The sequence below is a fragment of the Aspergillus pseudotamarii genome (genome assembly GCF_009193445.1).
Source record: "Aspergillus pseudotamarii strain CBS 117625 unplaced genomic scaffold BDV38scaffold_58, whole genome shotgun sequence".
In the NCBI taxonomy this organism is placed as follows: Eukaryota; Fungi; Ascomycota; class Eurotiomycetes; order Eurotiales; family Aspergillaceae; genus Aspergillus; species Aspergillus pseudotamarii.
The window spans coordinates 202,481-228,680 of NW_022475072.1; the positions used below are offsets into that span (position 1 = coordinate 202,481).

At 46.3% G+C, this 26,200-nt stretch overlaps 8 protein-coding genes across 8 annotated transcripts; 3 read left to right on the plus strand and 5 right to left on the minus strand.

Annotated features, from left to right (window-relative positions):
* Positions 1-22: 22 nt before the first annotated feature.
* Positions 23-2,525, plus strand: BDV38DRAFT_256633 (WD domain protein). Its single transcript, XM_032055531.1, has 2 exons — positions 23-292; positions 354-2,525. The coding sequence occupies exons 1-2, from the start codon at positions 135-137 to the stop codon at positions 1,876-1,878; spliced, it is 1,683 nt and encodes a 560-aa protein (XP_031910137.1). The 5' UTR covers positions 23-134; the 3' UTR covers positions 1,879-2,525.
* A 2,269-nt stretch (positions 2,526-4,794) lies between these two features.
* Positions 4,795-6,927, minus strand: BDV38DRAFT_286263 (YdiU domain protein; the record flags this gene model as incomplete). Its single annotated transcript, XM_032060632.1, has 6 exons — positions 4,795-4,995; positions 5,061-6,166; positions 6,220-6,370; positions 6,421-6,451; positions 6,502-6,511; positions 6,570-6,927. The coding sequence occupies 6 exons, from the start codon at positions 6,925-6,927 to the stop codon at positions 4,795-4,797; spliced, it is 1,857 nt and encodes a 618-aa protein (XP_031910138.1).
* Positions 6,928-9,516: 2,589 nt separating this feature from the next.
* BDV38DRAFT_171379 (uncharacterized protein) lies at positions 9,517-12,206 on the plus strand. The gene has a single exon (XM_032051949.1). The coding sequence runs from the start codon at positions 9,742-9,744 to the stop codon at positions 12,172-12,174; it is 2,433 nt and encodes an 810-aa protein (XP_031910139.1). The 5' UTR covers positions 9,517-9,741; the 3' UTR covers positions 12,175-12,206.
* A 223-nt stretch (positions 12,207-12,429) lies between these two features.
* On the minus strand, positions 12,430-16,022 carry BDV38DRAFT_256680 (uncharacterized protein). Its single transcript, XM_032055532.1, has 2 exons — positions 15,311-16,022; positions 12,430-15,221 (listed from the first exon to the last, which is right to left on the minus strand). Exons 1-2 carry the CDS (start codon positions 15,321-15,323, stop codon positions 12,949-12,951), a joined length of 2,286 nt encoding a protein of 761 aa, XP_031910140.1. The 5' UTR covers positions 15,324-16,022; the 3' UTR covers positions 12,430-12,948.
* Positions 16,021-17,926, plus strand: BDV38DRAFT_171460 (Rab family GTPase). The gene is made up of 2 exons (XM_032051950.1): positions 16,021-16,796; positions 16,855-17,926. Exons 1-2 carry the CDS (start codon positions 16,728-16,730, stop codon positions 17,620-17,622), a joined length of 837 nt encoding a protein of 278 aa, XP_031910141.1. The 5' UTR covers positions 16,021-16,727; the 3' UTR covers positions 17,623-17,926.
* BDV38DRAFT_171955 (uncharacterized protein) lies at positions 17,706-18,111 on the minus strand. Its single transcript, XM_032051955.1, has one exon. It carries the CDS (start codon positions 17,990-17,992, stop codon positions 17,789-17,791), a length of 204 nt encoding a protein of 67 aa, XP_031910142.1. The 5' UTR covers positions 17,993-18,111; the 3' UTR covers positions 17,706-17,788.
* pmt2 (protein O-mannosyl transferase) lies at positions 18,008-20,489 on the minus strand (the record flags this gene model as incomplete). Its single annotated transcript, XM_032060633.1, has 5 exons — positions 18,008-18,651; positions 18,717-19,476; positions 19,530-20,082; positions 20,147-20,277; positions 20,352-20,489. 5 exons carry the CDS (start codon positions 20,487-20,489, stop codon positions 18,008-18,010), a joined length of 2,226 nt encoding a protein of 741 aa, XP_031910143.1.
* Positions 20,490-22,675: 2,186 nt separating this feature from the next.
* BDV38DRAFT_273887 (putative MFS monosaccharide transporter) lies at positions 22,676-26,193 on the minus strand (the record flags this gene model as incomplete). Its single annotated transcript, XM_032057750.1, has 9 exons — positions 22,676-23,073; positions 23,128-23,840; positions 23,915-24,108; positions 24,161-24,449; positions 24,508-24,585; positions 24,647-25,152; positions 25,689-25,722; positions 26,046-26,094; positions 26,160-26,193. The coding sequence occupies 9 exons, from the start codon at positions 26,191-26,193 to the stop codon at positions 22,676-22,678; spliced, it is 2,295 nt and encodes a 764-aa protein (XP_031910144.1).
* Between the last annotated feature and the right edge of the window lie 7 nt (positions 26,194-26,200).

Here is a 26,200-nt window from a genome sequence, read left to right on the forward strand (position 1 = left end):
CTCATCATACTCCGTGGTGTCCAAAACCATCTCCTTAATACACAGTTTCAAGGAGTCTTCATTCTTGTAACATTTCTTAAGTCCATACATATTTTTTGTGTTATTTTTATATAAAAAAGAAAGCTACTAGCAGCATGTCGAAAAGACGTGATGACGGTGATACCATGACTTATCCATCGCCAAAACGGCGGCGTATATCCCAAAATAGCGACTACCTCTCATTCTTAAGCGATGAAGTTTTATTGTGTATCCTATCTTACCTACCGATACCCGCTTTGCTAAAATGTCAGAGGTATGCTTACTTCAGGAGGGACTCAATCTGGCAGAAAGCTAACCTACTTCTTCCCCTTTAGAGTGTCCCGTCGCTTCCACACTTTAGCCGGAGACTCGGAGCTATGGAAGCGACAGTATTATTCTCGATGGGTACGACCTCGAGCACGTCGCTTAGCGAGAGTGAGACGTGCCACCCCTCAACTTTCGAGGCTTGAATACTCGCCTAAAGTATCTACGTGGCTTGACCACAGTCATCTGGCGAGAGAAGGCAGCAATACGAATTGGAAAAAACAATATCGCCTTAGACACAACTGGTCCAAGGGGATATGCCGTGTAACCGCAGTTGAGTTGCCTCAATCTCCAAAACCACCAATTTTGGTACAATTTTGTGCTGGGCTTGTGTTTGTAGCAGATTCCGCTCATGGGCTTAGAGTTTGGCACGCGGACAATACAAACTCTTGCTTAGCAAGTGTACCTTTCACAAACGTCACCACACAAGCACTTATAGTACCCACGTCATTAAAAGCAACTTACTGTTCACAGCAAAATATGGCCAGAATTGCTGTCGGATTTAAAAGCGGTTGTTTTAGGGTGTATAACATGGACATTAGAGCCTTACGATTGAAGTTGGGACTCACTTACACTAGTTCCACTGATCGGGCAATAACAGGGATGGCTCTATCATTCCCGTATATTCTAATAGTATCCCAATGCAGTGTGCTATCATTATTTGGTATTCAAACCGTCAATGAGAACTCGGGCCACAACCCCGTCGAATTGATGGAGAAGGCCTACCTTCTTGCAACACTCAAAGCCGAAAGCATGTTGGCCCCCATGTCATTGTCTGTGCGCGTTGCAGGCTCGGAAATCATAGCTTCTATAGCGTACAGCTTTTACCACATCGGTTGTGGCTGGTCCATAGGGATACAAGAACTACATTTCAACAGAGGCGGCCAGCAGATCAGCTCACGACTCACAACCACAGTGGATTGTCAATATGGTGTGATACCATTACGCCCCTCTAGCCGGGCACCAGACGATCAACAACCTTCACTGAGCAGTGACCTGTATGGGTGGCCTACTGGGCCATCAATTTTACATCGACAACCTCCAACTTCGATCTCCTATTCGCACCCATACCTCTTGACTTCTCACGCAGACAACACTTTGACTGTCTACCTTGTTGTTTCTACAACAACAAATCTTCATGTCAAAGGCGGTCAGAGACTCTGGGGCCACACCACGTCGGTTGCAGCCGTACAAGTCAGTGATCATGGTAAAGCAGTATCTGTTAGTTCCCGTGGTGATGAGATTCGAATATGGGAACTCGAGCCATTGATCTCTTATTTCGGAACGCAGAGGATATTAGATGAAAAAAGCATTCAAGTTAGCCCTGATAGCAAGCAATGTCGGAAGTATGAGAACTTCGGTGTATTATCAGGACTCTCTCGTTGCGAGGTCAATGAGGACCAATCCTCTTCTCCGAAAGGGTCATACGAATTGGACAGGATACGAGGCTGCATTGGATTCGATGATGAGCGTGTGCTTCTGCTTCGAGAACGGAATATCGGAAACCAACTACTAGAATTCTATGACTTCACATGAATCACTGGGTAGAGCTAAAAGAATAGGACGGTTTACACCATCCCAAACAGAAAGAATCAAAGAGAGATTTCCTCTAGTAAAACCAAACTTTTATAATACTCTGGAGTGATTGAAGCAGAGTGGTTGGCTCTGGTTTAATCAAAAGGTGTTCATCTGAGAACCTTGGGAGGGTGTATTATTTAACTGCATGAATTGCTCAGATTGAACTGGGACCCCTATCATATACTACTAGTAATGCCTCCACGGATATAGGGTAAAAAAACCTTCCTCTCTTGGACTACGTTTAAATATTTAGTAAACCACTCCGATGATTTGGGCTGGTACAGCTTTCCCAATGGCATCTCTGCAAAGCCTCCTCACTGCGAGAACGGCCTTCGCTCAGCCATTCTGTTTCTTTTAAAGACAATTGGACACCTTACTGGGAATGATAAATGTTAAATGGATTGCAACTCAAAAGATCGTTTCATAAATTCCTTGGTCTTGTCCCAAGTACGGCCGGACTTTTGAGATCCTCAGATGAAAAGCACCGGTTGCTTTCGGTGAAATACAACCCTCCGACCAAGCCTTGTTTACCATTCAGTTGTTTTCTTTTCTGCTGCTTTTCCTTTCCATTTGATTTGTGGGATAAACAAAAGAGGACGAGGGAGAGAGGGGTTGTAAAGGATAATAACAAAATCAAAAGGGTAAGGTTGAATGCAGAAGTTTCGTACCACAGAATTGCAGTCTAACTAAAAAGAAGAGCTCTGCAGGAACCGCACGTCAAGCGAATTTAATTTACTTGATTAAATAAATTAAATTCAATTTCTCGTCCCCGCGCACCGCCTTGGGCATATTATCTGCATTAAATTTCTCATCAATCAATCAATCAATCTCTACCGTTATTATTGTGGTCTCTTTCCTATTTCTTTTTTAAGAAAAAAAAATTCTGCTCATTCAATAATAGTTTCGCTACCATTCAATCTACCCAGAATATCTGCTAAATTCGATCAATATGAGTTTCCAAACTGGAGGTCGTGGATGTTTCAACTGTGAGTTTTTACTACTCTAGCGGCTTCGATTTCCTGGCGCTCGCTCCAATTTTGTTGTCTAGCTTTTGTGCCCTCACCTTGCGATTCACGCTGAAAGGTTTCCCTTCCTTCACATTGCCTGTCTTGCTTGATTTTGATTTCACTCAGTTAGCGCCTGTTTGATCTTTTCTCGCCCAAGAATTGTGGAACGGAAAATCGGTGCCACTCTCGTAGGTCACTAAGAAATTGAACTAACATCTTCTATACCACAGGTGGCGATGCTTCCCATCAGGTAATTTCTCCCCAGATCACTAGTGCAAAGGACATTGATTATGTATTCATCATACACTTTTCATCAAACCATAATCTCACGGACCTGGACTCATAGGCCCGTGACTGTCCCAAGAAGGGAACCCCAACTTGGTATTGTTTATTCCTCTTCACTCTAGTCATAGTTTACATTCACTAATGGAATAATCAAAGTTACAACTGTGGTGGTATGCTATACCCTGCTAGCTTATACTTTATTTGCACCTCATTAGCGGGTTTCACAATCCCAACACTCTTCCTCGTGGTAATATTCCTTGGGTCTTGTCTAACGGATTGAAAATCGATTGCAGGACAGGGACATGTTAGTAAGTGGATACCATGAAATATACTGCACAGTAATAAGCGCAACTTATCTGACGACCTCCCCGCTGCTAGGCCGCGAATGCACAGTAGCGCCTAAGGAGAAGTCCTGCTACCGTTGCAGCGGTGTTGGCCATATATCCCGTGAATGTCCTCAGGCAGCCTCGGGAGATGGCTACAGTGGTGCTACCGGTGGTCAGGAATGTTATAAGTGCGGCCGCGTGGGCCACATTGCAAGGAACTGTTCTCAGGGTGGGGGTGGATATGCTGGCCGTCAACAGACTTGCTACTCTTGCGGTGGCTTCGGTCACATGGCTCGTGACTGCACCCACGGTCAGAAGTGTTACAACTGTAAGCTTTCCCCTGCATTATGCAATATGTCACATCTACGCCAATGGGATGGACTTTCACATTCGAGTCTTCATTTTCGAATCCTTACGATTCTCTCCTTTCTCCGTTATCTATTATGCGAGTGTGCACTGACCCATCAAATATAGGTGGAGAAGTTGGACATGTCTCACGGGATTGCCCCACTGAAGCCAAGGGTGAACGGGTTTGCTATAACTGCAAGCAGCCAGGCCACGTTCAAGCTGCCTGTCCTAACTAGGTCAGAAACCAATTTGGGTTGTTCGTCTAATTTGTTGCGCCAGTATATACACGAGACGAGGCTTTAGAGGCTTTCTCATGGACTGAGCACGCGCTCTTCGAACCACTCGAACCCTCATATTTCTGCTTTCTCGTGTAGCCAGATCAAGGCTTGGCTCATAGCCTTGGTCTTGGTGGGTTTTGCCCGTCCCTACCATGAGCATGATATTCATGAGTACTCGCGTGCCAATACATTGTATCTGTGATATCTGCCTTCGATTTCCAAGACGTGGGCAGAAATTACGTCGGCAGTGATATGGCAAGTGGTCTAGGTTGCAGGACGACAAACGTGACAGGCTTCTTTTGTGTGTAATGCGGACGACAGCAAGTAAAATAAATCGATTCACTTGATGTCTCAACTACTGGGAGTATTCTTGACTTTCGGGGACTCCTCTAGGCCTTTTGCTCAATTGTAGGTTTCTCTAAAATTCGTATGTGGGTAGCGGGAGCACGACGATTCGGAGGCTGAAATCCTTGTCCGCCGCATTTGATGGCATGAGTCTGAATTCAAAGTGCATTTGCAGGTAATACGTTCTTTTCTACACTTTGGACGTCGTTATCGGAACATATGCAGATATACTACAGCTCACGGAACAGCGAAAATATAACTATTTGACCGTTGACTTATAAATGCTTAAGAGCTGCAGCTGCACATCATGGCCCGCTTGTATCGAGGAACATCCCCACAGAAGCGTTCCTCCTCTTCTTTGTTCCAGCCCCAATCCTCTTGGAAGGGGTTTAGGGCCATTTGCATCACACGGCCGAGGATCTCCCGATCTCCCCGACGTTCAACTCGATCGATAACTTCGTCGAGTATCCATCCGCGAGGCAAGAACTAGTGAATTGCCACCGTTAGAGAGGTAATCCGACTAAACTTGAGGGGCTACAAGACTCACTCACCTTTGGGTTCACTGTTTTCATAGCCTTCTGTCGCCCCACATCACTATGGGGCCCCCAATCCTCAAGAATCCTCAGTCTCCAGCGCCCGAGCCAATTTGCGATGCGCTCCTTTGCAGAATCTTCTGTGTACCCGACTCCGCCACATCCTTCATTGTGGAAAAATATTGATGCAGCTTCTTTCCGTTTTTCTTCGGTGTCGAGGGCGCTGAGCGGTACATGAGAAAGCCGCAGGAAAAAATGGTTGAAGTCCAACTCTAAAGCCTCCAATGTGTCAAGCATTTCTGAGAAGAGGTCCTGAAAATCTGACTCTTTCTGAGTCTTTAGTCCTAGTCTTCCACCCATTAGCCGCTTGTATTCATCCAAGAATACAGTCCTAAACTCTTCACTCGTCCTTTCAATAATTTGTTCTGCAAGTTTGACGATGGCTGGAGCAGAATTTTCGGTCACTCCTTCTTTCATAAAGCTCTCTTCATCGACTTTAGCTCCTGCCCCAATGAGCTCTCCTAAGGATTCTCCAAGTCTAACCAAGTTCCACCAAATGATGGTTGGCTGGTTTTTATACGAGTACCTTAACAGATGGTCGTCGTGGTTTGGTGTGTATTGAGGATCGAAGTTGTCCATGAAAGCGAACGGGCCGTAATCAAGCGACAAGCCATAGATTGATGTGTTGTCGGTGTTCAATACGCCATTCATGAAGCCATACGATTGCCACGCAGCCACAGTCTTCGCATTTCGTCGTGCAACCTCTCTATACAGCCTTGCAAACCGATTTTCTTCGACCCCTTCGTGTTTTTGAATCACGTCCCACGACACGCCTCTTGCTGGATTATTAACGGCATCAGTGGGCTGATCTTTACCTAGAGGTACTGCAGCTGGTAGAGCTTCCCAGCCGTGAAATACATCTTCGGCAACATATGTAGCTAGTCTTCTGATTAAATCTCTGTCACCGCGTGCGCGGAGAAGGTCGAATGTTCCTATTCTCAGCCAGGATTCGGCAAACCGGGCCACTATAGCTCCAGGTTCAATACGCTCGCGCAAGACCTTGGACTCGGGCAGTAGAGTGATTGACAAGGCTCTGGTAGTTGGCACACCAAGTGCAGAGAGCGCTATGCTCGTCGTTAGCTAGACCGGTAGTATTACGCGGCTGTTAGTTTGGTACCTTCCGACACAATATACTCGCGGATGCTAGATCGAAGCACTGATTTTCCGTCTGCAAAACGTGAGTATGGTGTCCTCCCAGCTCCTTTGAGCTGCAATTCATATCGAATGCACGTATTGGGGTTGGTGCTCTCGAATAAGCTGATAGCACGCTACTTGAGGTCAATCCAGGTCAGAGGTAAGGGCAGGAAACAAAGCTTACCCCATCCCCAAGCTGTCCAGCCCATGAGCCGCTGTATCCTGTCAACTTCCGCATCGTAGTATAGGTACAAAGACAACATACAATTGCCATCCTTCACATCGTTAACTAAACGCGGCCAGCGAGTGACTCTATTGAAAGGTTTACATTACCTCCATAACATTGCGCCCATGGGTAGATGCCTCCATTCTCCTCAGTCCAAAAAAAATGATTCCCAGATACTACCGCTTTAAACTGAGGTGTAAGCTCTTCTCCTGACGTTAATCCCAAGTCCGCCATTGCTTTGGGGCTGACATCTAAAAGTTCCATCTCATTAGCTGGCTCGGGGCGAACAAAGGTGTATAAGGCGCCTTTCACCAAGCGCGGACCGAGAGCTTCCCTCGGAGCTCTATGGGAGATCTTGGGAGTCTCGAAAGCAGGGTCTGGCGGCAGTTTGGCAGTGAAAATATTGGATTTTGGGAGGTCCTCCAACGAAACCCCCTTTGCAGGGCCCGAGAGTTGCGTAGACATCTGTCTCAATCGATTTCGGACAGTTCGTGTCTGGTGCAGAGTATTGCAAAAAGACATACAATGACGATGGCGGCTTAGGAAGAGACGTGGCGTAGCAAGAACCATGAGGACCTCTCACAAGGCAATGGATGAGACGGTGTGAAGAGGGAGAGAAGCCGCCGAGCGTAATGCTAGGTTGTAATGACAGCAGAGAATAATTCGCTCTTCTGTACGGAGTATGATTGCGGAGAAGACGGGTATCGGAATAGTATAGACAGTACTCGTAAGCTAAAAGCGGAGGGGTGACATCATTTGCGTTCCGTGACTAGGCTGAAGTTTCCCCCAATGCACAGTAGGTCATAAATATGATCAAAACGTAACATAATTAGTGGGAGGCGATGAGTATATATGATTATGATCGGCAACGACACGGGCCTTCAGGTAGGAATGAATATTTAATAGTGGCTACTATAGTCGACCTTACTAACTACACAGTCGTGTGTTACATAATTGTAGCATTACTAACTAACTAACTAGTTAACTACTAACAGTACATATATAGCAACCCTACAGATGCCAAAAATCCACAAGGTAAATGACTATGAAACTGACTAGCTATGAATAATAATAATTTGGCTCCTTTTACAGTGCTGGCGCCACTCAAGGATGGGAGAGCCTTCTTTTTCTTCCATTTTCTGTAATTGCAACGCGTTTACTACCTAGTACCTAATATGAGTATTGGCTATCACACCATCGGACTTATTACTAACAATGGAGGTCTTGTTCTTCTTTTGGAAATTGTCCAGGGCACTGTTTCCTGGCTTCCTAGCTCAATGATTGAAGGGATCTCCCTATTACCCATAGCTGGGTTATGGCATAGGCACTCCATGGTGGAGCCCGCTTATCAACTGTGAACTTGATGCAATGAAGTATGCCGTCAAACCTAAATACTGTCATGTTTATGGAGCTGGGATATATGCTACAGAGCCAGAAATATAGCCTTGTTATCACGAGAAATGGTATAGAACAAGAGAATCTGTTCGCGCTGACCAATGCCATAATCCATACCGCACATGTCCAAAGTGTGACCAAAGCAAGTCTGGAAAAGCTCCAGATGAACTGTTAACAGTCTTTAGATTTCCACATTTTCATCTTTTTTTTTTTGACAGGTGCCTCTTGCAGTTGCCTTCCTTGGCTAGAACTAACAATGGCCCACAGGGGCTATCAAGGAAAAGGTCAAAGCCGCAGGGAAGACGCGTTCGATAGGAGTGTCTACTTACAGAGTTACGAAGACATTTAGAAAACCTCTAGAAATTATACCTTCCAACTTGACTAAATCAACTATTATCTGTACATACAACATGGCAAACTTTTCCCCTCTCATGAACGCAGGGAATATAAACAGTGAGTTATGGGCCATTAACCTCCATCACTCAGGAAATTATCCACTCGATGATTTTGGGTATTGTCCAGCTTGGCTAAGAAGAAGAGTATGCTCCAAAGATCGTGGCAGTGTCTGCAAAACTACAAGGAGCGAAGAGCTCTGTCTCACCACTTATCCGCGTGCTCTGATCTCCCAATCAAGGCTGGGAGGTAGGCGGTATACCTACATCTGGCGAACAGGAGATCCTAAAAGTTTTCTCGAATGGCAAATCCCCCGTTGATGGTTGGCCATAACCTAGCCGACGGCATTTGAACTCCGTAAACCAGCCACTAGCAACGTTTTGTGCTGCGTGCAACCTGTACTCTATTTATTTAGCGAGCAGGAAGACAAGGGAAGAAAGTAGCTCGGGTGCCTTTTCTCGTTAGTTTCCCATTACCACCCCCCTTCCAAGATTCAAATACAAAAGTGGACACAAAAGGCATTGGCTGGGTAAGAAACCCAATATATAGCTTTGTATAGTTACAGGGAGCACACTATGAATTTAAACACATAGGAAGTAAGGGTCCCTGTTCGTATCCAGGTCAGGCACACTTTCAAGTCTTGAGTACATACTAAACAGCAGATAGAAGAAGGAAGGTTTTGATAGTGTGCTTACTGCCAAGCGTCTCCGCTCCGGCTGCAGTCCAAATAGTTTACCTTCCCTAACAATTACAATTATCTTAATGAGGAAGTGTTTCTCTATATTTCTGCCCACCTTTGTCGTCGCCCATCCCCCTTTTCTTAAGTGCCATCTTCCCCTCCTCTTTTTTGCCTCTACTACTTCGCCCCATTTATTTTAGCTCATTTGGGTGCCACGCATAGTCTTCATCCAGCGAACGGAAGGCCCTCCGTCCATATGGCCTCGTTCTGGCATCGGTCGTCTGTCAATCGTCAGTTCTCTTTCTCGTGAAGACCAAAAGCTCAACAACCGCCCGTCTCCAGCTGGAAAGGTTCCGCTCATTGGCTACATTTATAGAACAAAAAGTGATATTGGCCAGCAGCCTTGGACTGTACGCTCTGAATAACACCCGTGCATGTTTCGTGTTATTGATTGGCTTCGGCGAACGTATGTTCAGTTGCCAGGATTTCCTTGAAAGACCCAAGCGGTGTGACACGGAGCTGGAAAGCAAGGTAAATTGAGCCGTTTCGATCTCATGTCTGTACGTATAAGGTTTCTTGACTACTGACCCAGTAGAGAAAGCACGGGTTTAGCTAACTGACAAGGCGATCGTTGTGATGCCCTTGCCTATTTTTTTCACGTCGGATTATCGTACAACGAAACCGCATGAGTCCCAGTGACTTGGACTCGAAAAAGACGGGAGTAACGAGATAGCACATTCAAACATCCGACTGCCATAATATCATTTTAAACGGTTGTCAATCATTCATACTCATCTAGTCAACGGAGTGCAATGTCGGTGAACCGGCCCTCTCGCGCCACGGACGATGATATAAGAACTACCAAGCTTCCCAGTGAACTGGCATATACATCGGAACAACATCCGATCGATCGGCGACTGAAACGCCTAAAGGAAGACGTTCTTCCTCTTTATCCTTTTCTCCTAACTGTGCCTACCGATGTGCCTTTCCGCCTTGGGAGTCGCTTCGTCAATAATTGGGCTGTGAGTAATGACGGTCCATTTGCACCAGAAGAGCATCAACTTCAGTATATGACCTTCTTAACACATCACGAAGGGGACTCGCTATTGGTTGCTGTTGGTGATTGGTCAGACGGGACTGGAAACGTCATGTCCGACCAGCAATCTGGACTCCAGGGTGCAGCAGGCACTCCATTGAGCGGGCCAGTCAAGAAAAAGATTAGTTTGAACGACTATAGAAACAAAAGAAAGACAGGTGCTTCACCCTCGCCCGTTGGCCAGGAAGCTTCTAGCCACCATCTCTCAATGGACTATGTAATTGATGACAGCCAAAGAGCTCCCAAAGTCGGCCCCGCTGGAAGCAATTTGCAGAAGTCCTCTGATAAAATTACGGCTTCGCGTACCTCTATTCGGGCTGGTTCTGAAGCTCTGGAACGCAAGCGGCCCGCTGAATCTGAAGCGGAGAACTCCAGGCTGCAGGAAAAGAAGGGTACCGAAATGGGAGTCTTGAAGAAACCGAAACTCTCCACCGAAGCAGCAGAAGCAGAGCTTAACAGGTCTGGGCGCTCAAAAGCTAATGGCCTCCCAACTCTCTTGTCACCTACCCTTCCGCCAACTTCAAGCAGCCCTAAACTTCCCAGGCTCTTATCACCCACCCTCCCTCCAAACATAGAGAAAGAGCTCGCTAGACTTGGTGAGGAGACGCTTGTCTCAGATCCTACGCGGACGAAAAACACTCCTAATGGTGATGCGTTGAGAACCAAGACTCAGAAAGCAAAGTCCTCTGATATCGGCACATCCAGCATAGATTCTACCTCTGTGATTGGCCGTCAGAGTTTGCGAAGCAAATACCCAAATTCAGTCGCTGATAAGCGTCCATCTACTACTCAAGGCTCTGTGGCTTCTTCCTGCGAAACTCCCACCTCCAACTTACGGTATCAAACAGATGACAAGCCCAACAGCCATGAGAAATCAGCGAAACCGCAATTGCTGATGAAACTCAAGTATGGCAGAGCAAATAGAAAGCGTGTTGAAGCTCTCCTCAAATTTTCAGGGAAAAGGAAAATGGCGCCTCCAGGCTCACCTGCAAAGAATATAGCTGATTCTGATTCCACCCTAATCAAGCGGACCAACGAAACTATTACAAAGGCTACGGCATCGGACAACTCCAACTCTAGAATATACCGGCCTGAGGGGAAAGCAAGGCATGTTCCGGGCATCCAAACACGTAGGAATGCGGGCCCTGAAAATCCTCGAACTCCAGTGTCTTCCACTCTTAGTGCGATAACACACAACCAGGAGAAAACAAAACAAGCCTCTGTTACGCCTGTTAAAAATCCCAAAGACTTAACTTATCGTTCGGAGAATGTCGATACCGATGGTAGAACACTCTCTCAGCCGACAATCAGATATCAACCAGGCGATGCGGCCACTGGTGTAAAGCAATCACTGTCACAAGTGAACCCTCAGTCAAACGCGTCACGCAATGGCGAGCGCCGAGCTTGGAAGGATGAATATCAAAAGTACGGGAATTTAGGGCGGGAATTAAAACATGCCGCGGAACGACATACCACCAGAGATTTCGTGACTGATGTTGACGAGAAGCTTGCGGCTGCTACTGCTATTGAAGCTATTCTCTGTTTTATTCTAGCCTTTGTTGCTGACGATCAATCCAAAACTTTGTCTCGTCAGATTAGCGACTCATCGTCTTGGCTATCTATACTTGCCTATTGGCGTGTGGTAAAAAAAAATAGCGCCCCCTTTCCACAGCTTCATAGCCTTTGTTTGATTCTTGGTGCTACATCCTATGATGCTATCCATGCGCTTGATCTGGAGCGGTTTGCGGTCACTCCTCTGCCAGGGGAAAACACCCCTGTGCCGACACCCGGTAGTGATGGAAACACTGTTGTATCCGATGAAAGCAAAAAGAATCGAAGGGAAATACTAGAGCTAAAGAATCGACTGCCTGAATGCTACAAAGAGTCCCAGAGGCTATGGCTTGAAGGCTCACAAGGACTTTCAGAAGACGTTCTTGTTCATGAATTTCCTGATACTTGGTCCAGGCGGTCTAGAAACTTCTCAGAACAAGGGAAGCAACGGCTCAAACCTGGTGACTATTCTGGTGAGTTTTTCCTGCCTTTAGGAAGAATGACCACACCAGTAGAAACTGTCCGATTTGGTTACTCAATACTAAGAGAGTGGTGCAAAAAGGAAGGTGTGGAATGGAATGGCCGGCTTTGTTTATAAGTCTCCACCTTCTCATCGCACAATTGTTTTCTGCACATTTCTAATTTTCACCTTGGTTATCTATCAGTTGTCCTGCTTTCTTCCAGCGGTTTGCGTTGGCGTCATTGGATTTGGAGAGGAAGTGGCGTACAAATATCTACTTCTACCTGTTATTATAGCATGATACCATGGGTTATATCCCTTTGTCATAGAGGTCATGTATACTTTCGTCTGATTCTTACGGATATGGTTCTGCAGTCCATAAGTAGTGTTGATTCTATCATTCATGATCACTTTATCAGTAGTACTGGTTTCTACTCTACATTGGTATACGAGACGAGCAATGCTCGTTAATGAATTGTTTATTTAAATCATCCATAACTTCCACTATTATGTAGACAAACTACATTATGCAGCAATCAAATCTAGTGTCTATATCACAAATCCTTTCTGTTCCATGTATGTATATCTGCTGTAATACCGATGAGTTGCTAATACATAAGGCCATAGCGAAGTACTATAAAACTCGTCGAGATATAGATTCACGATGCACCGATCTGCATCTCTCTCGCTTTCCCCAGAAACTCCCATGCTAATACATCCAAATTGATGCTCTTTTTCGATACTTGAAACGCTAAACATCTATTTAAACCGGAATCATGGCTTTCCCAGGCTAAAACAATCTATGGCCGTTTGAAAAGGAGGCGAAGGGGGGAGGAAATGAGACAAGGTTGCTAAGGACAGTGCCCACTAGCATTATGCTATGCTATGTAATGAGTACAACCATTCAGACAATCAAGGTGCCTCTCGATGACGTGTAAGGCTTGAGTCCAAATTTGGCCCCTCGCCAAAGAGCCAGCCAGCTTCCCGACAATACCTAGCTTCTCTACCATACGCGCCAACCTCGCTGCTCCAACAGATGATGGAGGCATCTACAATATCGGCTATTACACGCTCTATTGCTCCCAGTACACTCCAGCCAATCGTTCCCGCAATTAGACCGACAACATAAGCATATACGCTGCCTCTAATAACACCGCTACCGCTCGACACACCTAGGTCACGAGCAGTAGTCACCCAACCCCCAAATCCAAGAGCCAGAGACATCATGAGTCGGGCAGCGTGGAGGATCAATTTTGAAAGTCGGTAGGAAAGAAGAGGCGTCGTCCTTTCATGTGATCGTGAATAGAACCGAGGATGAAGTGAGGAATTAATCATGGTGGGCGAAAGAGTTGCCATCTGGGCAAGACTTCGAGCAGATACCACCAGTGGCTGCGAATGTATTGAAGCATAAGTGAGTGCAAGAGGGTCTGTGAGTGTTGTGACTGGAGTGGGCACAACGGAGTAAGCGAACAAGCTCAAAACAGAGGTGGCACGGCTCGGAAGTAAGAGAAGAGGAAGTCGAACAAGGAGTGCACTTAATCTGGACAAACAAATCGTGCCAAATAAAGCTGTGAGTGAGTGAACAATTGCTGCCCAAACGATCTGTCTTGATGTCGGGGCAGGGGATGTAAGTCGGTGAAAGTACCATTGGCTCACTGTAGCAGCCGTAACTGCACGCTGAATGCCAGCGATGACTCCCAGTGACCAGACATAAACAAGAATGAAGTAGACCCCGAGCCACCAACTACTGAAACTGACGATGAAGCGACCCGGTCCCGTTATGTTTCCTCCTAGGAATACCCGCGTGAACATAAGTATCCACAACCATGTCCATGAAACGATGAAGGCGAGAATACCAAGGCCAAGGATCAGTAGTTCCGGGTTTGTGGCGAGGATCCGACATGCAAATTCGAGAATTCTGATCGCTTTGCCTATAGCATGACGGCCCCGAATTACATTGTATATCCACACGCTAGCTATAATGAACGGGGCAATTGATCCCCATCTCATTACTTTATCCTGTATGCTTGTTCCATGCCAGGCGCCTTTGAAGCTTGAAACAAATGGATAAAGAGAGAAGGAATATAAGATCACGGGAACAGCGAAAATGATAACGTATACCAGCTGACGTATGTAGGACCGCAGTAGTGCAAGCCAAAGCAGTGAGACGAAAACCGATGCAACAGTATAGAAACCAAGCAGATAAAACGAGGAATGAATAGTCAAGTATATCATGTCGCCCCACGTCGATTTGTCCCCCGACGGTGTGGAAGTATGGAGGTAGACAAGGAAAGAAGTAGCGAAAAGACAAGCAATGGATATTAAAAAGAATTGGCCCCAAATGACATCGTGCACGGGCGATTCGGTTCTTACCGGGGCAGAAGAGGCTTGAACAGGGTTCGTGGGACTTAGTGACCGGGGACCGTTTATCAACGGCTGCCTGTCCGTTCCCATGGGCATGAAAAATGAATCTATGCCGAAATTGCCCTTCCGTGATTGAGACTCACCCCGAAATCGTTGGATTGAGGGAGGATTATCGTCGTCTGCCTCTGAAGAATCAGCTCTATCACCATCCGACGCAGATCGCAGGCTATCTTCGAGATGAACGTCAACTAGGTTCTCCCTAGCTCTGGTATTAAATTTGTCCATAGGTGGTCCATCTTCGACCTCAACAGCCTCGGGTACGGTCTCAGCAGCCGTGTCTCGCTCCCCGTGGTAGGACATCCCAGCACGCCAGGAGCTTCTGATGCCTTGCACCCTGCCGTGTATTCCATATCTAGATGTTCCATAGTCCCCAACGCTATTTGAATGGTCATCATCTTCATCGATCTCCGAAGAAGCTTTCAGATGACTACTGCCGAAATTTCGCCTTGATTTCTGGAGGGCATAGAAGTCCGCGATCTCACGCTCATGCTCTGCTTCATCATCCTCTTCACAAAAATCATCAGTGGCACTGTAGAATAGAGGCGCATGCTGGGCCAGGTTTCGAGACCCAAGAGGAAGGTTAGAAATTTGAGATGTCGCTGGTTGATATGGGTCAAGGGTTGCTCTTTGTAAGAAGGAACGTGAGGATGGAAAGCGGGAGCTTCCCGGTTGCTGCATCAGTCGTCCATGACCTTTCCTGCGTGTTTCATCAGAGTGAGGAAGTAGTCGTGATTGTGACTGGGCAAGGAAGCGAGAGGCATCTGTGCGATAGTGAGCGACGTCGGTCCAGTGAACAGCCAGGGAACTAGGTGTAGACAGTGAAAGCTCCATAAATCTGTATAACACATACATTCCGAGAACATCTCTAACTAACTCCCGGTAGAAGGCCACTTTGCGGTACAAAGCGGTTGCTGCTCCTCGACGGCCTTGAATGTTGCTCGTTCGAAAGTGCGATATGGAAGCGGTGAGCTCTAATAGATTTAGTGATAGTTTCAGAGCCAGTGGTACGCGGAGGCTGGCAAGGAGAACATCTGGAAAACTATTTATCTGATAGTAACTTGCTCAGAGAATGTACGGTGTAACAGAAGGGAGGAATGTGAGCATCTGTAAGGCGTAAAGTGAACGAGTAGTGAAGAGGGTGCAAGCGTCATAAGGCAAGGTCATGGTGATAGATGACTCAGCTTTCGGAAGTGTCTCCACTCTAACCTAACACCCTAACACCATGGTTCCGGAAAGAACCTTTTAACTAACCGTATGTCTGGCTTGTACGTACCCGAAGTGCTCTACTTCGTAGATACAGTAGTGTAGTACTCTGTATCTACTCCCGATACCCCATTTACGGATCTACTATGTACTAGTCTAAGGACTTAGTATAATATGAGGACCCACACAGGTGATCCACAGTCCTTGGCAAATCATATCTTTTCATGTCGCAAATCTCTGTTGGCGACCCATTTATTAGTTATCACATGGTGAGGTAATGTATGGATCCTAACAAGATATCGTAGCATGGCAGCTCATTGTTTTCCGATGATATTGTATGGGATCGAACAGCTTTGGAGGGGAATAATAAAAAAAAAAAAGGGGGGGGGAAAGGACATTATCAGAGTAGTTTTTTCCGAGACATAATCGAATACCGGATATTATACATGAAGAGCAAGAGTCCTACAGTGGGGAGCAACTGAAATTTGGAACACCCGTATAGGGCTTAGTGGCCGGTTTAGGGACCGCCTACTAGACTAGGCATATTATGCCCGGTAGAAACCTCATGAATTCCTATCCTAGTACTTAATATACCAGCCCTAGGCCTCAATGACAGTCTTTACACGGTGAGGGCATAGTCTGGAAAAGGCGTACATGAACCAGTCCCGCTTACTATGGTAAAAATGGTAGGCGGTAGAATGTGCGCACGGGCCGCCTCCAAGAGGGGTTTCCAAATTTCAAATACCTCCCACTGTAGCTTAAAGGTCGGTAAAGCGTGCTGATGTCCATCTAATCACGTGCACGACGGCCGCCGCCCCAGACTTACACCCGCTTCCACCTGTGTGTTAAAGATCGCCTTAGCAATTCTCATATGACCCATTAGCGCGGACTAGGACGGTTTTATTATAGTCTCTAGTGCCATTTAAGCGGCTTACTTTCTCTAAGCTCTGTCTCTGGTGTTTTGCGGTGACGGTTCTCGGAGCATGAGCCTCTCAAATACCTGAGCTGGCGGATACTAGTTAATCAGAAATCAACTATTTTCAAACCTAGAGTCCGCTGTATCCATGTCACAGCCATGGGATTATATTGCTAAGCTTGTCTGTATTGGTGACTCTGGAACTGGAAAGTCCAGCGTGAGTGTCTGATCGCTCTTTGAATGCCGTAGCTCAATCATGCTAACCATACCTATAGTTGACTATTCGGCTTTGCGAAGGACGCTTTTCATCTTCCCACGATGTGACTATCGGTGTGGAGTTTGGGTCGCGCATTGTTCCAGTTGGGCCACCTAGTTCAAAAGCCCTAAATATAGAATCAAGCACCAACCGTCGCAACCGTTCCTTTTCGTCGCCGGTAGCTTCAGATACCTCAGAGGAGCCTATCGTCTCTGGTTTACCTAATCCTCCACGAAAAATAGCCGAGTCTCAGAAAAAGATGAAGTTATCACTGTGGGATACAGCAGGGCAGGAAACGTACAAATCCATCACACGGTCATATTTTCGCGGTGCCTCTGGTGCTCTGCTTGTGTTCGATATAACGAGACCATCCACGTTTACTTCATGCACACAGTGGTTGCAGGATTTGCGGCAAATTGCGGAAGAAGGAATTGTAGTTATTCTCGTCGGCAACAAAAGTGATCTGACCGGTAATGATCCGGAACGGAGTGAGAAGCATGTTACAAGGCGAAAGGCGGAAGAGTGGTGCCGCATGAACAACGTCGTACGCTACGTCGAGACCAGTGCAAAGTCCGGTGACGGCGTCGAGCTTGCGTTTCTTGAGGTCGCCGAGAGAATTTATCGAAATATCGAGGCGGGCAGGTACGATTTAAATGACCGCCGAAGCGGAGTGAAGGGCTTCGGCGCTACCGGTGGGGGGAGCACTAATGTGCCAACAACTGTTACCCTAGGCTTGAACGATGCAATGCGCAGGGGCGGAAATGGATGGGCTGGAAACTGTTGTTGAGTAGATTACGTCCACAACTGCAATAATCCTGATTGTGCAATGCTACCTGAGAGCAGCGACAAGTTCACTAGATTACTCTTTCTAAGCCACAACCATCAATACTCGAACTAGACTTTAGGAAGGTTGGAAATATCCTGGGAACTACCAATAAAGAGAAAAAGTCCTTCTAGATTTGATGGAGTGAATTAGACTTCATTGACATCGCCGGTATAGCCGATGAGATACTACACAGAGCATAGTGAAGGTGATTTAATAGCAACACAATGGAAGCATGGCGGGCTGGAAACAACGGGAAGACGATAATAAAGAAGGAAGGTAAGACAAAGAATAGGGAGACAAGGAGGAAAGAAAAGTAGCAAGGGAATGACATAAGAGTCAAGGTGTCTCAATTGGCGATGCGCCAGCCGCTCAGCCAATCCAAATGATCCCACTGCTGACTCGAACCTTCAATGCCAAACACAATCACGCGGAAATGCACGAACATTCCAACTATGATAGCATAGAGTAAAGAATAGACCATCCAGCGGGATTTAACATTCATCGTTTGCGTGAGCCAGTCAACGCAAAATCCAAAGGTAAGAATGGCGTAATATAATGCTGGGTAGTAATGATGAACATACGTCACTCTTCCCATGACAATGAAGGGCAGATAATGCAGAATCCATCCAATGACTGGGTACAAGCCAGAATAATGGATATGGTTGATGTCTGCCTGGGAAAGCTCATTGTAACCTCGCTGCCAACGCACGAGATACCATATTACCAAGAGCCCAAAGATGCCAAGGCTAAATGTACTTCCCCAGTAAACGAATGGGTTGCCAAGGAGATAGTATTTGATAGTATTGTCGTCCCAAGAGCACATCCGAAGCCCAACATTAAGTATAGGCCACTGCCAAAATTTCGAGGCGAGATCATCCTGTTTATCGGGGTCGGGAACCAGCGCATTGTTAGATGTCATCATAGCGACATTCAGATGGATAAAGTCTTTCAAGAAAGGCGACTTGTAGGATCCTGGATCTCCCGGTGGGACTGCATAATCAATAGTCAATAACCTTTCCTTTTGTAAATGCATAGGGCTTAAAATTGAAGCTTACGCCGGTCGTTAAAATGAGACTCAACATTCCAGTGTGTGTAAACATCGCTCGGTTTGTTCTCCTTCACGCATGTAGTTTCAATCTGCTTGAAGCCCCACTGAGGGAGATTGACATTGCCTGCTCGTAAATAACAACCCAGAACGGGATGTCGCAGGCGGAAGGAAGAGGTAAGAGTACGAATTTTACTTCTATCCTTCGATGCAACATCATCAACAACCTCAACCAGCCAATGATCTTTATCATCACCGATAGTGACATTGCCGTAGCATGAGACTTCGTAGTGTGACTTGGTAACTGGTGCAGAAATAGCATGAGAGTGCAAATTCCGGCCTGTCTGTCCATGAATAAGACGAATGACATCACCATCACCTACAAACTTTAGAGGTGCACTCGGATCATACTCTGGCTCGCGGCGGTTGGGGTAGATGAACCAGTCGTTGTTGGCGTCCTTGTGATGATAACAGGTAACCTGTTGCTGGGTGGATCCCTCGGGGTATGTCTGGATATGCGAATGGAGAAGTCCGCCGCCATAACCCATGTTCTTCAATGTGACTCTAGAGCCGAGAGCAATTTCCAGGGGGCTATCTTTCCCGACCTCGGTTCCTCTCAGATTGGCCTGGAAAAGTGAACTCATTTGGGCGTCGCCCGGTCCACTATTTTCCAGAACCAAGAAATGCAGGTAGAATGAAAATACATAAACCAAAACGGGTATTATGATCAGCCCCACCACACGAGCCATGAGATGCTTGGCAAGGACGACCTGCTAGTGGGCTTAGCAACAGATTCGAGACATGGGTCCCTTCCATAACTGACCTCTGTCATCTTTAGATCGCCAAATTTGTTCCAGAGATCCTCGATCGTATAGAGGCCTACAAGCGCTGTGCAAAAGAAACCAACCCATTTCACACTGCACACACAACCAATACTTATCCCTGTCAGGAACAGCCAGACAAACCACTTAATCGAGAAACTCGCATGCTGTAGTCGATGAAACTTTGCCCAACACAGGGTAGTGGTGAACGTGAAACAGAGGAGCATGGAATCCAGCAATATAAACCTTGAGATGGTTGCGTATGAGTTTTCAAGTAGCACCATCAAACTCACGAGCCAGATAGTAGCCCTGCGGAAGCCAAGCTCTCGTGCTGTATAATAAGCAAGTGGCACGCACACGACGCCGAACGCAGCGTTGAAGACGCGCATGAAAGTATAATTGACTTCTTCCGGATATTTCTCTCCGGATTTAAATTCGAACGACCCGTTGTAACCGGCAAGATATCCTGACAAACCGACAAGCATTTTCCCCAGAGGCGGGTGTACGTCGAAGTAGAACTCGCGTTTCAAGTAATGTGATCCAAACTTGCCAAAGCTAAACCTAGGGTAAGAGACTGGGCCAACAGGGCATGATTCATTAGGGGTTATGTTTCTCTTACTGCGCTTCATCCCAAGTCACGATATTAGAGCGACCAATTCGGTACATGCGAGTAAAGATAGCTACAGCCGTCAACAGAATGGGCATTATCAGAGGTTCCCAATCATCCAGAACGGAAACTGATGGATTGGACTACATACCAGCCCGACTAGCGTTAGTCCTTGGACACTGTATCTTTAGGGCGCTAGGATTGAAAGGAAACATACTTTGAGCTTGGACTTGGCATTACTTTCCTCCGTGCCATCGGGCTTCCTTCTAGGACCCTCAGTATGCGGGACATTTCGGCGCCGCATATCAGAAGCTAGATTGACCCCGGTACTTGATGCAGAGTCCATTTCCGCCATAGTGGAGGATTCTTTCCTGGAAGTTTCCGGGTTGGTTATAAAGGGAGTAGGTGGCATATATCTGGACGGAAGACTCGAGGTATTGCCAAAGATGTAGTGATAAAAGTAAGGAGAAAGAAGAAAAAGAAGAAAAAGGTGGTTGAACGAAGGAAATATTCAACGAATGCAATTGAGTTCAAAAAAAAGACAATTTCATATCCGATAGCATAATATGGAGTTTCGTGGACGCGAGGTAATGGGGAGGCCGGGTCTACAGTTCTAGTGGAAAAGTGAATCAATTGCGGTGGATTGAAGAAAGGGGAGGGATAGAAAAGACCGATTGTGGAGAAAAAGAGAAGGAGCCACAGGAACAATCAAAGGATGGAGGAGGACAGGGAAGGCATTGGAAATGAAAGACGACAACACTTTCAAATGCAGAGCAGTGGTGTAGGTAGTGGAAGCAAATGGAGAGTTGGCCTGGACATAACACGGAAAAACCGGCGCGGTCATCCCAAGCTGCGGCCCCGCTCAGGCCACATTGAATTCTGGCCAAGGGTGTAGGGTATGTACTAATAATACCTATCAGGAGTCTCTCCACTGTAGATGAAGGTTACCCTGCATACAAAACCAGGTGATATGTAACATTATATAGTAGTATGTTTCTCTTGAGTAGAAATCACCTGCCTCTTAGGGCCATCTCACGCTTACAGAGTCTATCTTGCAAGGCTCATATCAAGCGAATACATATAGTGATTGTTGTGCTGTCTGGACGGTATAAAAGACAAAGGGGATAGGCGATATTCCATACCACGTGGAGTACTAGTTTTGTCTTCAAGTTGTTCTAAGTGCGTTATACCCAGGCAATAAGCTAGCAGCGGTGTGAATTGAGCAAGTACGAGTAACCCAAGACACAAAAGACCGACAGTGGTCTAGAACATTACTAGCTCGGTGTAGTATAAATTTCGTATAATAAATCCTAGTAGAAGTTCCTCCCCTTGGCCTAACGATTTTCACTCCAAAACACCTAAACAAACTTCCCTGATAGTGACATAACTCTAGTTTCAATAAAAGTTATTTATCGTTGAATAATCACTTGAACATACTCTGAAGATACTACTAGATCGGTGCTATCAAAATCCATCTCCTATTGGCTTGCATGGCTTTGCTCGACGCCGCTAGATCATGGTTTAGTCTGGAAACCTCTGGCCTTCAATTGCCGCCAGCTCATCATGGGAATCGGTATGTTTGAGTTTACATGAAGATATTTATCATAGCGAGAACGATGTACTTACCTCGGCATTTATATTTTACGGCCACCAAGCTCCCTCTGCTTATCTCTGTTCTACATTATGCATGGTGTGGTATTACACAGCGTGACAGAGATAAACTACTCCCCATGCCTAGCGATGGGAAGAAATTCATACCATCAAATAACACTGCTGTACCTGGGGATTGAGCCATGAGGCGTAGAGTCACCAACTGGGTCAGGCTTACTTAATGCCGTTCGATCACTTATGAAAAGCCCTTCCTGCAGCGTGTTTTGAGAACCTCCACCGTAATCGATACTATGTAGTTATTTTCTAGTCTTACGTGACTGGCGACGCCTATTTCACACACCTTAAAATCAGCGAATGCCTGGATTTAATTGTGCATACATATAACCCCCAAGCAGCAACCTACTCGTACTGGAGCCACCTCACCCATAGTTCCAGCGTTCACTCCCAAAGAGACCGATGGAGTGAATTGAAGGGCACAATTCTCTGTAATACCCATTATCCTGAGCGCTATCTTCAAGGGTATGAACATCTAGGGCATAATATTTCGATCTCTTTTATCCCAGTGCAAAGTGATCGGCCCATATTGATTGAGATATCTAGTCCGAGCTGATGTCCCAGTATAGATACTTGATAACTCCATCCTCTCTCACAAAAGGCCGTGTCAAGACAAATGCACCGTTAATTTACGCGCTGGCGTGGTAGGAGAATAGTAGACGTACGCGTATTGAGGGACACAGTGATATGCGGTCAAATGTGACGGCGAAATATGGACACAAAGCAAAGGGCATGTGACATGTAAAAAAACCCCACCTCATACTCCTTAGAAGAAGAAACAAGAAAAGGAGTTAAAAAGAAAAAAGAAGGCAGTGCGATATCAATGGATGATATATAAAAGCCCCGTTGTGATTCGATGATACCCCTACCGTCCCATTACTCGTCCCCGTCATCTTGCTCAAGGCGTCTATACTGAGTGCCTTGAAGCCGTTGTTCAGATGACCCCTTATGACGAGAGACCATGTTCGAAATCCAACCGCCAAGGCCTTCAAGGCGGCTACCACCGCCATTTTGAGAACCACGTTGACCAACTTTAGCGTTCTCGCCAGCATTGATGGTTGGAGGATCGATGTCTAGACCAGGAATGGCATTTTCAGGTCCAAACTGGCCATATTGCCGGCGTATGTCAAGTGAAGGCACAGGCGAACCAACACTCATTAGAGAGCCATGTTCTCCTTGGGAGGCGGGTGTTGGCATGGCAGTTGTTGCGTCCCCAAACAGAGTATCCATGTCCTCGAGACGAACTCCACTAGTTTCCGGGTATAGGAAGTAAACTAAGCAAAACACACGTCAGGATATAGTAACCCGTTGGAGAAGACGATACTAACCAAGGACGAAGCTACACGCACAGAAAAAGGCGTGTACTAGGTAGAGCCGCCATTTTATTACGGCCTGAAGGACCGGTGTGAGCTCTCCAACAAGCCAATTAAAAGCCCAGTTTGTAGCTGTGCTAAGACTGGCACCTTTTGCACGAATGCTCAACGGCAAGATCTCGGGCGGGTATAGCCATGGGATAGGTCCCCAGGATGCACCAAAAGCAGCATTGTAAATCATAACGAGAATCACAGTGAGCGTTGGAGTTGCTGCAACATCAATGAAAATAAAATATGATATCAAAGAGAGAGAGACAATCATAGCGACTGCTCCCGAAAGGAGGATTGGTCGCCTTCCCCAGCGATCAACAAGGTACCATGGCGGAACCGTGGATGCCAGGTATGAAATTGCATTGATGCCAGTCATCAGAATGGCATCGCGGCCCGCCCATCCTGCTGATTCGAAAACTAGTGGGGCGTAATAGGAGATGACGTTAATACCATTCAGTTGGGCTAAAGCCTGAGCGGACATGGCTATTAAGACCCGTTTGTGGTATCGCTTGAACATATCAGTGTAGGATCTTTCACCTTCTTGCCTCTGAAGAAGGACATCCATTTTAATTTCTCTGTACTCCTGCCTTGCTTTGTCATTGTGCAAATCTCCCTGTCCGTAGAGATTAGCAATAACTACCATACCTTCCTCATCATAGTCATTATCTAACAGCCATCTGATCGAACGAACATTAGCACATGTTCTGGTTGTAAGCATAAGCATACTTCGGCATGCTCTTAGGAGAAATACCTTGGTGATTCACATATAATAAGGCTTCCTAGTCCAAGAAGAGCCCCCATTATACACTGGCATAGCAATGGTAGACGCCACGAATAGTTGTTGTCGATAAAGCTACAGAAGTAATCAACCCAGACACTGGCTGCATACCCTGAGATATTTCCGGTAAACTCAATACACGCCAACTTCCCTCGGTTATGGGGAGGCTTAAGGCTAGCTGTTAGCAGTGGTTGACAAGGCTGGTGATATATGATTTACCGATATCTCAGACTGGTAAACAGGTACGATCGTTGACAATGCGCCAACTCCTAAACCAGCGACAATCCGACCGACCATCATCATGGCAAGTCCATTTGCAAATGTCTGCAATGCCCCACCTATGAAAAAGACTATTGAGCCATAAAGAATCGTTCGGCGGCGCCCTATCAAGTCGCCAATGCGTCCAACGAGTAACGAAGATATAAAGGCTCCAACCTCGAGGATTGCAACAACGGTACCAATCGCAGCGCGTGACGGTTGGTTGAAATAGTCCTTGAAATACCAACCACTGCCTCGTTATTAATTTGAGAACTCCCTGAAACCTTCTTTTGGGATAGGAGACGAACGTGATAATACCGGACATGACACCTTGGTCATAGCCAAAAAGAAAGACACCTAGAGATACAAAGACACTAGTAAAGTACCTTTGTGGGGTTAGCGAGAATACAAACCAAAGAAAAGTGTAAGAATATAAGATTCACTTACAGCAATGGCTTCCCAACCAAGCCATGCATTTGTGCCGTCTGCCGATTACTTGGAGACATTATAACAGCGAGAAGACGTTCAACCCGCGAAATATGCCGGGGCGGGGGACGGGGTATCTCTATCGATGTCTTTTCGGGTTCGGCTTGTTCAGTGAGAAGATTGCTTTCGTTAGGATAATGTACTCGTTTCAGCTGTTTTACTCGAGCCCTCGACCCCAATCGACTAGAGATCTCACGGTCCAGAGATTCTTCGAGACGAATCCGGAGAGGGTCTTCTTCATTAGCGGGTTGCTCAGCTAAGTCGCCAGTGTCTGTCCAGAGAGAGTACTCAGACTCGACAGACCGTGCAGATAAAGAAGAACGCCGGCTACCCTTCTCGCTAGAAGATTCGCGTGCTCTAACAGACTGTACAGGGGATGGCCGAGACTGGTATTCTAAGGACCGCAAGGGTATGCTCGAGGAAGTACGCGGTGAAGATGTCGAAGTAATGTTGGCGGTCGTGATGGGCTGCAATTACCAGCCCTTCTTGCGGTGAAAGGTGAGTGGGCAATACGTTTGATTTAGGTAGATCAACAAGTGATGCGGGTAGAGACCCCCCGTGTTCCTCCGCAGAGAGATAGAGTAAGGAAATTTCATCAAGGGGCATACGAACTAACAGGCTGGCCCCGATGAGTCCCGCTTGAAAGGATGAATCAGAAGAACAGTACTGTGATAGGGCGACGGAAAACAAGCTGAGGCGGAGGACTGGTAAATGACCAATAGACGAATCAACAAGACTAGAAAGCGGTGATGATGGTTGTGTTCACGAGACGGGCAGTTGACCAACGATGCAAAATGACGAAAATCGATGTTGTTCAGCCGAGAGGGAACGGTCAGGTGGAGGTAAGGAAATGGAATCAAATAAGGCTGCTAACAGGCTGGGCGAAGAGCATATTTACGTTAGCAGGTGATGCATTACAACCAAGAATACGTATGGTGTACGGCTGATCACTGAATGAAGTTTATGTGCTTTGAAAGGCATACCCAGGTGTGGGACTTCACACAGAATAAAAACTGAGGAACAGTGCTCTGAAATACCTTGGGGGCAATAATGAACAGTTGTAACGGTGACTGTAGTAATAGCATTTGATTATTCTTTGCTGGAGGTGTACTCCGGAGTATCTGGGGGAACCTCCACAACCAGCGGAAGGGTGGATCCAAGAAATATGGGTCATTTGGTCTAGCCTTAAGTAAACTGTCCATCTATTCGACCCAGACGCGCATACTAAACTATCCTGGGACTTCCAGATGTGAAGGGCTAGGAAGTAGGCCACTCTAATGAGGTAGTGAATCAGGTAGAACCTCTTTGGATACTAGATTTTACACGAAGTTCAAAGAGGTACTTTGGCAAGCAGAATGACTTACCTGGTATAAGTACTGAATTTACAGAGTATATACCTAGGCCTGATACTATGTACATAGTATGTATATACATAGATAAATTATCGGGTCGGGCTACTTTCCAATCGACTGACTAGGGCTGCCACCCTGTACACCAATGGAATACATTCATGAT

Excerpts from the sequence above, each read along its gene's own strand:
- BDV38DRAFT_256633 (XM_032055531.1), top strand. The coding sequence starts at position 135 with ATGTCGAAAAGACGTGATGACGGTGATACCATGACTTATCCATCGCCA. Across the intron at positions 293-353 it reads GCTTTGCTAAAATGTCAGAG|AGTGTCCCGTCGCTTCCACA; the intron begins GTATGCTTACTT and ends CTTCCCCTTTAG.
- BDV38DRAFT_171379 (XM_032051949.1), top strand. The coding sequence starts at position 9,742 with ATGTCGGTGAACCGGCCCTCTCGCGCCACGGACGATGATATAAGAACT.
- BDV38DRAFT_171460 (XM_032051950.1), top strand. The coding sequence starts at position 16,728 with ATGTCACAGCCATGGGATTATATTGCTAAGCTTGTCTGTATTGGTGAC. Across the intron at positions 16,797-16,854 it reads CTGGAACTGGAAAGTCCAGC|TTGACTATTCGGCTTTGCGA; the intron begins GTGAGTGTCTGA and ends CCATACCTATAG.
- BDV38DRAFT_171955 (XM_032051955.1), bottom strand. The coding sequence starts at position 17,992 with ATGTCATTCCCTTGCTACTTTTCTTTCCTCCTTGTCTCCCTATTCTTT.